Source organism: Equus przewalskii, chromosome 26 (assembly GCF_037783145.1).
Source record: "Equus przewalskii isolate Varuska chromosome 26, EquPr2, whole genome shotgun sequence".
In the NCBI taxonomy this organism is placed as follows: domain Eukaryota; kingdom Metazoa; phylum Chordata; class Mammalia; order Perissodactyla; family Equidae; genus Equus; species Equus przewalskii.
Window position 1 is genome coordinate 36,595,542 of NC_091856.1, and position 15,469 is coordinate 36,611,010.

The 15,469-nt window shown below is 57.3% G+C and overlaps 1 protein-coding gene across 5 annotated transcripts in view; it reads left to right on the forward strand.

Moving 5' to 3' along the window:
• The window catches only part of COL5A1 (collagen type V alpha 1 chain), a 170,388-nt gene that overhangs the window by 39,576 nt on the left and 115,343 nt on the right, over window positions 1–15,469 (forward strand). For all 5 annotated transcript variants that reach the window (XR_011533551.1, XM_070596216.1, XM_070596214.1 and 2 more), the window contains exons 2-4: window positions 988–1,155; window positions 7,141–7,354; window positions 8,324–8,486. Coding sequence is in view for 4 of the 5 variants with exons in the window: in XM_070596216.1 (XP_070452317.1) it covers window positions 988–1,155; window positions 7,141–7,354; window positions 8,324–8,486 (545 nt within the window). In the remaining variant the exon portion in view is untranslated. The remainder of the gene's footprint in view (window positions 1–987; window positions 1,156–7,140; window positions 7,355–8,323; window positions 8,487–15,469) is intronic.

Sequence of the window (15,469 nt, forward strand, 5' to 3'; positions counted from 1 at the left end):
GGCGGATCCCAAGCCTGCGGTCATCACAGTCTGGGGGTCTGGGGTCCTCATGATGTGAAGGAGGGAGCCATGGGCACATGGCGCCATCCTTTGCGTTTGGGGGGCGGCCGAGGCCTCCAGTGAATACCCCAGCTTCAGTCGGAACGCCAGCTTCTCCCCTGCCCTCAGGCGCAGCTGCCCTTCTCTGCGGAGCCCCTGGATGGGGGGGTCAGGAACTTTCCAGAAGGCATGCAGGGACCTCCTCCTCCTTGTCCTTGGCTCTACACTGTCTTGCCCTGAAGGCATGGGTCTTCTGGGGGCAAATGGAAACTGGATGTTTGCTGTGAACGGTTACAGGAAAATCACATTTTGATCGGATAGCGGTGGGGGACAGAGTGTGCCAGCAGCGTCCCGCCCTTCTCCTTCGTAGCGGTGCCTGAACTCGGGAAGCTGCGTAACAGACTTCACCAGCTGTCCCTCGATCCTGCTTCCTGAGCCCGCCCTCTGTGAGGCTGCGTCTGTCAGCCACGGGGTCTCCCACTGCCTTGCAGCTTCGGTCCGGGGCAGGTGTTACTGGAACACTGATGAGAAGGCGTGTCCGGGAGCCCGGGGGTTGTCCAGCTCTTGCTGGTTGAGGACTTGGGAGTGAAGGAGCAGTGTGAGTGCAGACTCAGGACGGGAGGCTGTCAGGCGGGGCAAGCGAGGGTTTGCCCCTGGCGTGTGGCTGCTTGCAGGATCTGGGACCGGAGTGTGGTTCTGCTGAAATACACGTGTGCGTTTCTCCAAAGTGGTCCACCCCTCCTCCGCCGGGCACCTGGTTTCCTGAACGGGTCCTCAGCATCTTCCCAGTGTCAGAAATTGGCCATGGTGCGGGTGGGGGGAAGAGGCGAGGGGTTGGTTTCCAATTCTTGTGAACCCTCCGGCGTGCTCCCAAGAAGGCGGGCCTGGGCTGAGCGCTACTGCTCTCCTCTCTGGGGCTAACCGCGCACCTACCCTTTGTCGTTTCAGCTCAGCCAGCAGATCTCCTGAAGGTTCTAGATTTTCACAACTTGCCTGATGGAATAACAAAGACGACAGGTTTCTGTGCAACGAGACGATCTTCCAAAGGCCCGGATGTTGCCTACAGGGTTACAAAAGATGCTCAGCTCAGTGCACCCACCAAGCAGCTGTACCCTGGTAAGAGACGTCCGTGTGTGTGTTCTGGATGGTGCGTACGGCTCCACCCTCCTGCCTCCAGCCGGGGAGCAGAGCCGGAAGCCTGCGTGGTGGGGAAGCAGCCTTGGTGTTCCAGGAAGCCCGGCTAATGAGCCCGGTTTGATCTCATTATAGTGCAAACACAACCCCAGCAGCCATCACCATCCACCAGCAAAGTCGGGTGCGTGAGGCTCATCTGTTCCCATCGATTCTGCAGGCAGGTGTATCTCCAGCTGTAGACAGGCTGCCAGGACTCCAAATGCAACAGGGAGATGGATGGTTCCCTGGTGACAAGGTTAAGAGAAATCTCAGGGTCGCGGGAAAGGAAGGGCTTCCGGAGAGAAGCTTAATTGGGGGCAGTGACATTAAGAGACGCATGAATCAAACATCATAGCTCCCAGCTAGAGAGCGCAGGCACACGATCAGAATCAATTGCCATGCGCCAGATCTCTGCTTTTAATCACGTACCCAGAGTGGGAAGCGATGTTAGCTGCTAAGATGCAGCATCCACATTGTCCCTGTCACCTGGCCCTGGGGTAGGACATGACACCCCCTCCTCCCACCCTCTGGGCTCATCTGGATGGGCATAAATACGCCCACGATTGATAACCTCCCCTCTGTCTTAAATGAGCTCCTCATTGTGATTCAGATCAGAAAGGGACCAGGGGCCCGTGGGCAGGTGAACTCACCTTAGGATTGTTTTGTGATTATTAGAAGAAGACCGTGCACCATCCTTTTGGTGACCCGGATGTGACCCTGACATTGAACCCAGAGTTGGGCAATCTTTTGACAAGTTCTGGCGTCTCTGTTCTCCCATGTGCCCCCTGTGTCCCCGAAGGACACACTCTCAGGGGCTGCATTTCTGCTTCCTCTGACCTTCCACCCATAGCTCTGTGCTTCACCCCAGCTGTTTCCCAGCCTTCCTCGAAACCCATCGGGACTTGTAAAAGTTCGTCTCTGAGAGAGGTCGGGTCACGTCATGTCACGAACATCATTTTGGGCTGATGAGATCGCTCAGAGGCACCGAGTACCTGCAAGGTCTCTTAAGGAGCCCACTTTTGGGGGCCGAGTCCCCCTGGGTGGCAGATGCCCAGCCTCAAGAGCGTCTGACTCGCCCTCACAGACGGAGCTCGCTGCGGGGCTCCCTGCTTCACTCCCACGTGGGGTTTACTCCCCAGGCATCCGGAGGAGCCTTCCTCAGCCTTTGCGATGGACGTATCTTTTAGAATCACCACTGGATGCTCACTTGCATCTTGTCCAGAAGTCGCCTGCTTCTCCCCATGTCCCCGGTTTAGAATTCCTGTCGTAGAGATTCTGGGGGGCGGGGTCCAGGGAAAGACTTGAGGGAGCTGACTGCTCAAGAGCTTGGTGACCCTGTGCGCTAGAATAAATGCCCACCGTACCACGTGTGCATAGTGTTGTCACATTCAAAGGCCGTGCTTGGAAATCAGGAGTCCTACCTTGGAGGGAATCGGTAGTCAGTTGCTGACATTTAGTTTAGTCTGATCTCTGTCACCCAATTCAGGGTCATTGGCACAGCAGACTCGCTGGAATTCGGGTCCTTGTATCCTCTTTCCCCTCGCATTACCCTGTGGCAAGAAAGCGTAGGCTGTCAGAATGCAGACTCATTATTGGAGGTCTGGGATGGGTTCCTGAGCAGTAAGGTAGGGAATTGTTTATAAGCCCACGTTCTTCCCAAGCTCTCAAGTTAGTACCTTGATTGGACAAAGAGTTTAAATGGCTCTTACAGGGTCTTCTGGTCGTAATTAGCTCATGTCGTAGCGTGGGTCCATATATAACCATCACCTCATTAAAGCTGAATAAAACGAGCTTGCTGTGGGGTGAGTTAAATGGGCGTCTCTGTGGAGTCCTTTCTGCAGGTCCCAAGGCGTTGAGTCAGTGCCAGCTGTCAGGGGACATTCTTAGAGCTCCTCAGCGGAGCGTGACGCTGTGTACCTTGGATCTGATGACACAACACGGCTTCTCTGTTCCTCCCTCTCTTGGAAACCTCTGAATGAGCACGCCGCCTGTCATCATTTTTGTTTTGAGGCCCGTCTCCCAGGGAGTGGCCGTGTCCGCCTGCGTTTTAGGTGCCCGTGTCTGCTGGGCAGCTGCTGAGGGAGGGCTGGTGTGGTCAGGTGGCCACGGCAAGGCTGGGGGCACGGTGGCCTGAGTTGAGCACAGGTATCTGTAAACGTGTCTTGGTTCGAAGGGAAGCCCATGTGCAGGTGACTTATTCCCATAAGGAGCAGGTCCCCGATTCCTGCCCAGTGGGCTGCTTGGGGTCCCTGAAGATGCAGGCGCCCCCTTCGCAGGCTGAGCGGGCCTGGGTCATGAGTGCTCAGTGGCCAAGGTTGAGCAGGTATTTGGGAACCTTTGAGGGGACGTGTCCGCCTGTCCCCAGCCCAGGCCAGACATGAGTGAACCTCTGGCGTCCACGCACGTTGGCCTCCCCGCTCGCTGATCCTGCAGCTTTGCGGGAGTGGCCTGTGGTCTCCCGTCTCTTGACTGGACAATCGAGGCGCCATGGCTTGAGGCTCTCCCGAGGAATCCTGCCCTTCCATGAGGCGAAGATGAGCAGTTTGTGTTCTCTGCACTTTCTAGCAAGACGGCGACTGGCACTCCGCCCTGATTCTAAGAGGGTTTTCTAGTCATCTGGGTTCTGAGTCAGTGGGACCAGGGAGCTCAGCTCCAAGCCACTGACTTTCTCAGCGGCTGGCACTGGGTAGCCCTGACACCGTGTAAACTAGGCTGTAAGGACTAGAGCAGAACCCAGCACTGATGCTCTGGGCGAGCGGGCACTGTTGACAGAGTAGAGAGGGCTGCACTGCTTGCCTGGGGGGGTCCCCAGGCCTTGTCACCCTCTGCCTGCATGGGGGACATCATGTCAAGGTAAGACTGGCCTGAGACCCTGGAAGAAGCCTTCAGGGATCCTCCTTGACAACAGGAGGCAAGTGTGTCCCCTGAGGAGGCCCTGGCTTCCTGGGAACCCCCCTCTGCCCCAGGGCTCCCATGCTGGGGCACTCCTACCTCCATTGAACCAGCGCCACCTGCTGCAATCACTCAGGTCCAGGGGTCCCCTCTGGGGGAGACCAGAACAAGGCAGGCTCCCCTGATGGTCACCCGGTCCCCTCTATTCTCATGCCGACGATTGGGGTCCTCTCTCCATGTCCTCCTGCCCTGGGGGTCTTGGGGCCCCTGAGACTCCCCTCATGATCAGGGTCTGAGGTAGGGGTTGGATGTGACGATGTCCCCCCCAACCCCATCGCCTTTACCCCAGGCCTTCCCTCCATGGCAGGGTGGGGGCTCCAGAATCAGCCTCCGTCCAGCAGAACATCCTGTCCCATAACTGTTGGCTTAGTCGGATTCAGTTTAACAGCAAACACATTGATTAAACTCCTACTGTATACCTAACTGCTCTGGTGCCTTTGCGCCCGAGGCTTAGTGAAAAGGAGACGATGCAAGGAAGTAATTGGGCCTCTTGCCAAGCCCACCCCTCAATCATGACTTTGCTCAGAGAAATAAAATATGAAGTGTGGGACGACAGACTCATTTCTCCCTGACTGCCCAGACATTGTGGATTATAAAGTGTGCCGGCATCCTGGCTCGTGTCACGACTAGAATGGACCATCTCTAAAGTGACAATAAATCCATTGTTATTTTGCCAGGAGAGAGATTAATGTTAAACGTAATTTATTCTTTCAGGTTATCTGAGCAGAGAAAATTTGTTACCAGAGAGATTTAAAAATTGGGAAATAGCATCTTACTGAGCCGGGAGAGACGGTTTGTGGTCCCAGGCCACGTCTCACGCTGGAGAGAGTGGGCCCTCTCACTTCCCGGGCTCTTCATTCTTCAAGACAGGACAAGAACTGTCAGTGGCATGGAGTCCTCATGAGATGGGGACATGAGGCAGGTGGCCCTTTGAAATGAGTGCGAGGGAGTCACTGACTCGTCATAATTGCCCAGTCCGCCCTGGATGTGGACAGCGAGCTCTGAGATGCTTCAGGACCAACACCACTCCGGCCCCACCCGTTCATTTGCTCAGGAACCAACTGGGCCACCAGGTCCTGCCACTGGCCTGGCGTCTGGGGTCCCTCCTGGGGCTCCCACTCCGTGGCTGTACAGCTCAGGCCATGATCTCTCATCCCCCCTCACATCCCCCCTCACATTTGGAGGGACACTGTGAAGCTGATGGCTGTGTGACAGTTGTGGCCTCAACAAACCTCTTCCCAAATGGCTTCCTGTCCGTAGAAGGACAGCCTGACTCGGTTCCTCAGTGAAACTGGCCTTTCTTCAGACAGATGATCGCACTGACCACCGTCACCTGCCTCCTGGAGCTGTCCCCCTGCACTTGGGAATGGGGGCATTGAGCTGGTCCCCTTGGGGGGTGGGCGGGGCCGTGGCGCTGAGCCCAGAAGCAGACCCCAGCACCCAGCTCCTTAACACGGGGTCCTGAACCCCAGCTGGGAGCCTTGGGCCTTTCCCTACGGGCACCTTAGCCAGATGGGCTTTTCCACCCGCCTCTGTCACAGCATGCTCTCTCTGTCAGCCTTTAGAGGCTGGGGGTGGCTTCACCGTCTGAAGCAGCGGTGGCCTCTCCTGCCCTCTCCAGCAAGATCCCACCCCTCTGGGTCCTACAGAGGGTGGTTTTCTCCTCCACCCCCTGGGAAGCCTCAGGATGCTGTTGTCCTGGTGCCCTGGAGGCAGCTTCTCCCCAGCATGCCACCTGCGGCGCTCTGCTCCAGGGACCAGACGCCCAGGCCAGCTGCCAGGCCGCACGGCGATTCCGTCAGCAGAGGGCGCCCATGGATAGTGTCCTTGCTGGAAGCTGCTCGCATCTCTGTTCTGTCACCTGACAGCAAGGCTGGTGGCCTGCTGGGCCATCTGGTTGACCTTGTTGCAATTCTGAAGAAGGGATGGGTCTGACGATGGGTTCTGTTCTTATCCAGGCCCCTAAGCCAGATTCGCAGCCTCTGTAGCGCTCCTGGGCGTGGGGCAGCTGCAGCCTCAGGTCCGGCCCCTTCCTCCAGGCAGAGGTTCCACTTTGACCCCTCTCTCGGTGCAGCTCCTTCTGGCTGCTTCCGAGAAGCACATTGACATTGGCTGAGCGTTTCTGGCTGGCTCGACTGTGCTCGATTGGCCCCCCAGGCTCTCTGCAGAATTGCGGGTGGCAAGCGGTGAGAGACGATCACTGACTTCATCTCCAGGACTGATGGGGATGGGGTGCCGAGAGTGCCTGTCACGTCCCGGATGCAGGGCGCGCCTGTGGAGTCTGGACGTGTAGAGCAGACCTGGGTGCGCTCGGCAGGGCTAGCCTGGCTCTGCTTTTTAATGACCTCAGATTGTTTCCGGTCTGTGGTTAAGGAGCGTTCCCTCCTGCCAACACACCAGGGTTTTGTTTTCCTTTTAAAATTTGGATTGGAGTCTTTTGATTTCTCTCTACTTTTTCTCTGTTTTGCATATCAACCAAGAAATGGCAAAAAAAGGTCCAGTTCTAGTCATGCCCCCTGCCTGCTGCCTTCCTGCCCGCTTCTCTCTCCTCCCCGCATCCAGAGGGTGCTGAATGAGACACGAGCTGCTAGACACAACCTGAGGCCCTACAGAGGGTACAAAGATGCCTCGGAAATAGCCCCTGCCCGGAGGAAGCTCACAATCTAGGAGGTTCTAATTAGGATTTATACACAGATGTATTGAGGTGTGGGAACTGAGAAGATGGCATTGAAGGCTCACAGTTGGAAGGACCAATGAGGTTTGCATTTGAACTGAGCCTCCAAGTGGATAGGCTTGGCCATGTGATGCTAGGAAAGGGCTGCAGGAACCGTTTGATCAAGGTGCAGATGTGCAGCCATGGCTGTGCACATGCGGCAAAGGTTGTCAGATATCTGAGCTGGTTCGGTTGCAGAGACCTGCAGCTGGACACAGTTGGAGATTTCCTAACTGCTTTCTTATGTCTATCCTCTGTTCCAGCATCTGCATTTCCTGAGGATTTCTCCATTCTAACCACTGTGAAAGCCAAGAAAGGCAGCCAGGCCTTCCTGGTCTCCATTTACAACGAGCAGGGCATCCAGCAGATCGGCCTGGAGATGGGCCGCTCTCCCGTCTTCCTCTACGAAGACCACACAGGGAAACCAGGGCCGGAGGACTATCCTCTCTTCAGGGGCATCAACCTGTCAGATGGCAAGTAAGTGAGCACCACTCAGCAGCCCGATCCTTCTCCTGCTGGAGGGGCGGGGCAGGCCACCTGAAGCCCGCTGGCCGGATGGGGATGTTGTAGCAGGGGGTGGGCGCCAGCCCAGAGAGAGCAGAGAGAGGCCTCGGGGGCCTGAGGGCTGGGTCCCTGTCTCGGGTCATCCTTCGTGGCTTTGGGAAGCCCTTTCTTCCCCGTGGACGTCCAGTTCCTATTTGTAAGATGCACTGACGTACATCCGATGGTAGCCTCTTGGTGTCAGAAGGGACACAGGAGATTGTGCCGTTGCAGTCAGCTTGTTCCAGAAAAGACTTAAGGATGCTTAAGGATACAGACACATGAGATGTGGGGGTGAATGATCAAAACGAAATAAAACAAAAGCACGTCTTTCCAGCGTTCTCTACTGGGTGCGTACCTAAAGCCTGGCGGTTCGAGCGTGGCCTCTCTTGTGGCTGACGGGTCTGAGCCACGTGCAGTGGTCTTTGAAGACCTTCACGACGTGATTCCTGTATTTTCTCACTCAGAGTTTCAGATAGCTCCATCGGTCCCACCATTTCCCATCAAAATCGGTCTTCTCCAGCAGCCTTCAGCCTGCTGCTGGGGGTTTGGGGGATACCCACCGGGCGGTGCTCCTGTCCCTGCCTGCACTTGGCCCACTGGCCAGCCCACGCCGGGTTTCAGAGCCTGTGCTCAGGGCTTCCCACTGAGTTTACAGGTTCGGACAGCTGACCTCGTCTGAGAGACGAGCAATCTGAGGTTCCCAGAGGTGCAGTGGCTCTCACAGTGGCACGCGTGTGGCTGGGGTCTGTGCCCAGACCGTCTGATTGCAGAGGCTCAGCTCCACCGTGACCGTGCAGGGAACAGACAGTCTTTCTGCGTGTCTGTACCTTGCAGCAGGTGCCCGTATTGCGTCCTGTGATGCACGTCCCTCTTCACCCGCCCGGGCTGTCTGTTTCTTTGCAGGTGGCACAGAATTGCTCTCAGCGTCCACAAGAAAAATGTCACCTTGATCCTGGACTGCAAAAAGAAGACCACCAAATTCCTGGACCGCAGTGACCACCCCATGATAGACGTCAACGGCATCATCGTGTTCGGCACCCGGATTCTGGATGAGGAAGTGTTTGAGGTAAGCAGGAGGGCCAGGCCATCCCACAGGCCACCTGGAACAGACGCCAGTGAGCGGTCACTCCTTGGTTAGAGCCACTGAGGCTGCTGTTGGCAGGCCTGTCTCTCCATCAGGGCCAGGCTGCTATTCCGATGTGGCCACGGTTTCTGTCGGTCACTGCTGCTGTCCCAGGGGGTGTCTGTGGTCTGTGGGAATGGAGAGGCCATGCGAGGACAGTGATGGCTAACTCTTCCACGGGGCCCAATACACGTGTCTCCCGGGGACCACCTTGGGCAGGACATGGGGCTTTGGTGAGCCGGGACCCAGGGCTTGTGGAAACAGGCAGATTCCTGCCTTCCGATGGCGGAGGGCCATCCTGCGAAGAGGGGACAGCTGCCTTCTGGGTGGCCTTGGAGGCAGAGCTTGGCCAGGGAGTGGAAGCTTCAGGAAGGCACGCACCGCCACAATTCAGAGACGTTCTAAGTCAGTAGTGCCCAGCGGTGTCCAGCTTGGAGCCTGGCTTTCCTGGGAATGCCGGAGATGGGGGACTGAGCAGACTGGGCCCTGGGAACCCCACTGCAGCCCGCGGGGCCCTGCGTTCCTCTCTTTTGTCGACTGGGGTTCAGTGTAAGTTAGCCTTGGAGAAGCAGGTCACCAGGGAGGCCCCGGGGGGGCGTCGGAGTCACCTGGAAACTTTACAAGTTCAGCTTCCTGTGGCAGGGCCCTGGGGGTTCGGGGATACCCACCAGGCACTTCAGGTCACGGTTCCTCCCTCTGGCTCAGGCTAGGTGGCGGCCAAGGCCCCTCGGTGGGCTCCCTTTCCTTTGACATAATCAGGCTTTGCAGAGGAAGATTTGGGCCCGCCAAGGGCGCCGTGGCTAAAGCGTGTTTGGAAACCCCCCGGCTGGATGGTCTCTGAGGGCTGTCCTGGCTCTCTTGATTTCACCCTTGGGGTCCCCGGAGACGGAGGACAGGATGAGGCAGCATTTCCTTCAGAAATTCCCGAGAGCTGGCGAGAGTTCCCCGGAACCCTCAGCTCCCCTCTGGGCGGTGTTGGACCGGCCAGTCCCTTTCACCAGTGCTCACGCCTGGGGTGGGCTCCCTGGGGCCTGTGTCTCCTCTGTGACTTGAGTCCTGCCAGGCCGGACGCAGTTTTGGCTGGACTCCAGCAGTCACTGAGCGCATGGGGGGTGAGAGTGCGTGCCCGTCACTTCATTCTGTCTTCGTGGCAGCCGCGATGGCTGCCGGTGGGCGGGGAGGGTGGGCGAACAGGCAAGTCTTCTCTTTCTGTGAAGTCGGAATGGGGCCGTGTGGCCTGACTACGGAAGAGAGGTTCAGGAGGGTGGCGGCCTCGGCCCAGACTCTTCGCTCCGTCATGGCCTGGATTCGGGGCCTCCGGCAGGTGGCTCTGTCCCTTCTAAGCTTCTGCTTCTGCTTCTCCACCTGTAAAAGGAAAGCAGAAAGGCGGCTACCTCGTGGAGCTGGGACGAAAATTCCATGAGGTCAAGTGCTACGAGCAGCAGCATGTGACCTCTCTCACGGTGACGTTTGACAAATGGGAGTTACTTGTCCTCGATGTCAATGCAGTGTCGCAGCAGGTGGACAGGTGGGGCAGAAACCGGGTGGTCCGATGTGGATAAGCAAGGAGAGATCAGAAGGTGGGAGCAGGCCGGGCCTATTAGGAGAAGGCTGGCGGCCAGTGTGTGGAGGGGGGTCTGTGGGTCCTGCCGAACCGGGCAGCCCTTGTGTGGCCGGAGCAGGTTTCCAGGACAGCTGCAGCGTGCAGGACAGCGGGAGGCCTGGGCGCCTGCATCCTGCTGCCACTGCACCATTTGCAAGTTATGGAGACGCACCCTCTGACCACACTTGCCCAGAGACCCGGGATGAACTGTGGACCTCCGGGCTGTCCTCTGCCCGGCAGGAGGTGGCTTAGGGGCTCTCCTGGGGAGCTGGTGTCAGAGGCTGGCTTGGGGGTCGTGCAGACTGGGATGGAGTTTTTGCTGTTGAGGGGATCCAGGTGAAGCAGGCGACGTTGGTGAGTTGTAGGACTCTCGTTTGTAAAACGTGGGTACCAGTGATGGCACCTCGAGAGATGCTGGGGGCTGACCAGGGCCCACCTGTGGAGCACTCGGCTTGGATTCCTGCTCAGCGACCCACAGCCAGAGTGGCACCCGCTGCCCGTTTTCCTGTGGGTTGAAGTTCTGAGCTGCGAAGGTGCGTGTGCTGAGGCTGGGCAGCGGCATTGGGGGTTGGAATTAGTTTATTGCGCAGTAGCTTTTCTGCGTGGTACCAAGTCTTTGTAATTTCTGGTGCCTTTTCTGTGCTTACGGTGTGCCTTTTATTGTAAAGGTCCAGGAAAAAGCTTTATCTGTCTTAAAAAAAAAATCAGGATCTTAAAACAAATCCTGCCTCCCTGATTTTCTGACCGAGCCAGAAAAGCTGTTTTCCCATGAGCACAGATACATGAAGAATGCATTGCTGTTGGGCAGCACCGGGAGGGTCAGACTGGTTTTGAATCCCAGCTCACCGTTTACTGGCCGTGAGATCCCGGGCGAGCTGCCCAGCCTGTCAGAGACTCAGTTTTCCCTACTGTGAAATGGGGACAGCCATAGTGCCCAGCCCGTATTTGTGTGTGAGAGGCAGAGGTGAGAGTTCATGCATGTGCGTGGACCCCAGCCGGCGTTTCACGACGTTGCCTACCTTTATTATTAAAGGATGAAACTTATTTAAAAAAAGAAATGGGCCTCCGATGAATAGCCCTGTTTTCCTTCTCCGCTCCTCCCAACAGCGGTGCAGGCCTTGCCGTGTGGCTGAGGGTGGGCAGGCGTTGAGCGAAACAGCCGCTCAGGAATTTGTTCAGAATTGTGGGGACCCATTCTTTCTGGTCATGGCGTTTGATTTCAGCGGGAGTGGCTTCCAGGAAGGAGAGATTTTTGTTGATCACAATTTCGTCACGTTCTGAAGCAGGTTTTCCTAGCCCTGGACGTCCCTAGCTGTTAGATGTACTCCTGTTGGAAAATGCGGCCTGTCGTTCGTAATGAAGACCAGCAGAAGGCGGTGATGTCTTCGGCGGCCCCCGAGCCTGTTTTCCTTTGCTTTTTTCCTTCTCAGTGCGGTGATAAAGTTGGGTGGGTGGGCCTCCCATTCCCAGCTGCCCTTTGTCTCGTGGGGAGCGAGACAGAATTTTTATTTCTTTTGAGATAAAAGTGATTTAGCGCTTTGCTTTCCAGCAGGTTTCAAATAATGACACTTGCCATTTTAACCACTTGGCTGCTAGAGAAGTCTCTTGAAAAGGAGGGGGCCGCACCGTTGAAAAATATTTCTCTTGCAGCCACATTCCTCCTCTGGAAGGATGGCTTCCCCTCATTAAAAGCCAATTTGTCCCACAGCTCTGAGAAGCGCTGGCTGAGCCGGAAGGATTCTGGGCACTTTGGGTGGATGGCCAAGTCACTGCTGGCACACACATGCTGAGTTTTGTGCTCAGTGCTCCTTCAGAATAGGGACTTAGCGAATTCTAGAGAGTCTGTTGGGAGCGCTGGGGTTTTTCCTGGGGTGTGCGTGGCCCCACAGAGGCCTCCTTTGTCCCCTGTGAGGAGCCCCAGAGGAAGCGAACTGGGGATGGAGACCGTCAGGGCCGAGATAAGTGCTTCTCCTGCAGGGCGGCGCCTAGTTTTAGCCAGACGGCATGGTGCCCGGGGCCCCCCTGGGTGCAGACCCTGGGCCTGGGTGTGTGGTGGAGGCGGGCGTCAGCAGCCCGCGGCTCCCTCGGCCTCCCCAGCCCTGGGGTGAGCCTGGTTCTGACGGGGCCACCCTGGAGGGGTCTGGGGCGTGGGACGGGGTGCTCGGCCTGGGGAGGGCCTCTGTTTAGGGCTCTGTGGTGGAAGGACTGTCCTTTTGGGGGGAGCCGTGTCCAGGAGGGGGGCTGTGGAGCAGAGGAGAGCCGCACCAGGGGAAGATCTGGGCCTGGAGCCAAATCTCCTTTTAAGCCGTTGAATGTTTAAAGGGGCTACAAGACCCAACAGACTAAACTGGAGCTTTCTCTGCGAAATCCCGGGTGCCGGTGGGAGAATGATGTATTGCATCCAAATGACGGTCGTCCGGTCTGCCTGCCCGCCTCTGAGCTGTTCAGAAAGACCCCGTGGCTTACCTAATCGCTGATCCCCTTTTTCCAGGGCTCTGGCTTTTCCACTGACACTTCTTCCTGGAAGTCAGCTTTCCTGGGGCGGGAATGGGGCCTCTCCTGAGAAGGGGCTTTCTTAGCTGTCCACGAAGGCGGCCTGGGCTTCCTCTGGGGGGTGCAGAGCTGCCCTCCCGGGATGTGGATGGAGAATGGCGCCGTCAAGGTCTCTAAGGCCAGAGAACCGTGAGCTTGGCACCAGAGGCCCAGGTCCACGTCCTCATTCCCACTGCCCAGGCCGTGACTGCTGAGCCCCCAGACCCCTCCAGGAGCCATCCTGTCACCTGCTACTTGCCGAGGGCCTCCCTGGGGCGGCCCATGCTGGAGATCACACAGGGCTCAGGAAACCAGAGTCTAGTGGGCTCCAGAGGGAAAGGCTCATGACTGGGCAACGAGGGGCTGTCGGGGCATGAAGAAATGCCGCGGAGACAGCAAAGTGCGAAGCATGTTGGACGTGGTTAGTGAGCTGCAGGACTGGGGACGAAGGACACTTCCTGGGTGCCCAGACATCTGGGGACTATTTGCCGGAGAAGATGTTCTCTGTGTGGTGGGGAAGGAGCGTGCTCTGCAGCATCTGGGTCGTCCACCTCATTGGGACTGTTGTTACTCCATCTCTGACAGCCTCTTCAAGGTTTTGTCAACTTGACCCAAACTTCTCTGTGGAGAGGAACCACAGACACCTTCCAGAATGTGCTTTTCCCTTCTTTGGAAGGGACTGAGGGGCTCATTGGTGGAGCTGGCGGCCAGGGGCTGGCGGGGCCAATTCTGAGTTCCCCTTTGGCATTGAGTTCAGAGGCAAGGCAGATGCTACAGTGGGACAAGGCTGCCGGCGGTGAGCGGCCCTGGGGCTCTGCTCAAGCTGTCTCTGTGTCCTCTGTGCTCACCAGTTGATGGTGTCCACAGGCCGGGTGTCCCTCTCGGGTCCATGGATGCTGTTCCAGCAGGTGCTGCTAGTTAGACCCATGCTGGGGACAGGAGCAGCCCAGCTCTGGAGCCTGCTGGATGGGAACAGCAGCTCTGTCTGGAACACCAGCCCGCACGATCCATCCCACGGCTGCAGCAGTGAGCAGAGCAGCCCTGGAAGGATCACGTCCTGCCTCCCGGCTCTGTCCCATGAGCCACGTCCGCCCCAGCCGCTGCTCTCTCCTTGGAGTCCATTTGTGCTTTCCCTAGAGGGCCTCCCTGCCGTGCCAGGCCATGCGGGGTGGCCCAGCGCCCAACAGGCGGACCCCTAGGGATGCAGAGGGACATGAGAGAGTCAGGGTCAGAGGCGTCTCAGCCGCCAGGCCCTCAGCTCCGCCCGCTTTGCAGGGACCTTCTCTAATTCCTGGGATGGACAGGGATGTTGCAGTTCTATGAGTTTCGTGTGGCTGGTGGAACAAATGTCTGGGATTTGGTGGCTTAAAAAGACAGAAATTTACTCTCTCCCAGTTTGGAGGCCAGAAATGTGAAATCAAAGGGTCAGCAGGGGGGCCGGCCCCCTGGCCAAGTGGTTAAGTTTGTGCACTCTGCTTCGGCGGCCTGGGGTTCACGAGTTCGGATCCTGGGTGTGGACCTACACACGGCTCATCAAGCCATGCTGTGGCGGCGTCCCACGTAGAAGAACTAGAATGACTTATATACAGCTGGGATATGCAACTATGTCCTGGGACTTTGGGGAGAAACAAAAGAAAGAGGAAGACTGGCAACAGATGTTAGCTCAGGGCCAATGGTCAAAGAATAAAATAAGAGGGAACCACCTTAAAAAGGTAAAAAGGTGTCAGCAGGGCTGTGCTCCCTCTGGAAGCTCTAGGGGAGAACACTTCCTGCCTCTCCCGGCTCCTGGTGGCCCCAGGTGTCCCTCGGCTTGTGTCCACATCACTCCAGTCTCTGCGGCTGTCTCCACGTGGCCTGTCCTCTTCTCCCTGTGTCTCTCCTCTGTGTGCTCTTACAGGACACTTGTCATTGGATTTAGGGCCCGCCCTAATCGAGGGTGGTCTTATCTGGAGACCCATAACTTAATTACGTCTCCAAAGACCCTGTTTTCAAATAAGGTCGCATTCCCAGGTTCCAGGGGTTAGGACCTAGACCTGTCTTGTGGGGTGACAATTCAACTAGAGACCCACACCAGTGTGGAAGGGGGTTTTTCTCCCTGTTAATTCCTGCAGGGTATGTGTGGTTAAGTAAAAGCGAGTCTCTGGGCATGAATCTTTGGTTGGTTTCAGATCAGAGTTTTCTTAGGCTGCTGAGTTGTGTCTGGCAAGGAAGGAAGGACGGTCTGCTCCTCCCAGCTGAGCTGGACGGGGTGGTCAGGGGCAGCCGTATGCACAGCTCCGAGCGTGGATGGGGGCTGACCGGCCAATGAGGACAATGTGCAGGGAATTTGAAGTGTGTTTTCGTTTCCGGTTCGGGTCCAGGAAGGGCTGGGCAGTGGGTGAGCGTGGGCCTGGCCTCCTTCCTGGTACGGGTGGCTGGCAGCCTGCAGGCTGGGAGCCAGTGACCAGCTGGGCATTGGGGAGGGTGTGGCTGCTTGGCAGAGGCAGGAGCATGTGGCAGCGGCAAAGAGCATGGAGCATGGTCTCAGATGATGTCCATGCCAAGGGGCTTTGGTCTGGCATCACACCTTGAGTGGTCAGAGGTTTTCAGAGGTGCAGGTCAAGCTCTGAGGACGTGCCCCTGGAGGTGGCCTGGGTTGTGCCAGGTGTTCATGATCCATGTTGAGCCAAGTAGCCCAGAGCGGACCATCTCTACCTGGGGGGTCTGGCAAGGAGGGGTCCGAGAGAGCCTACAGAATCAGACAGGCCCTGCTGCAACCCTCGAGCTGGGGACCGGGCCCCTCCGGCTGCCT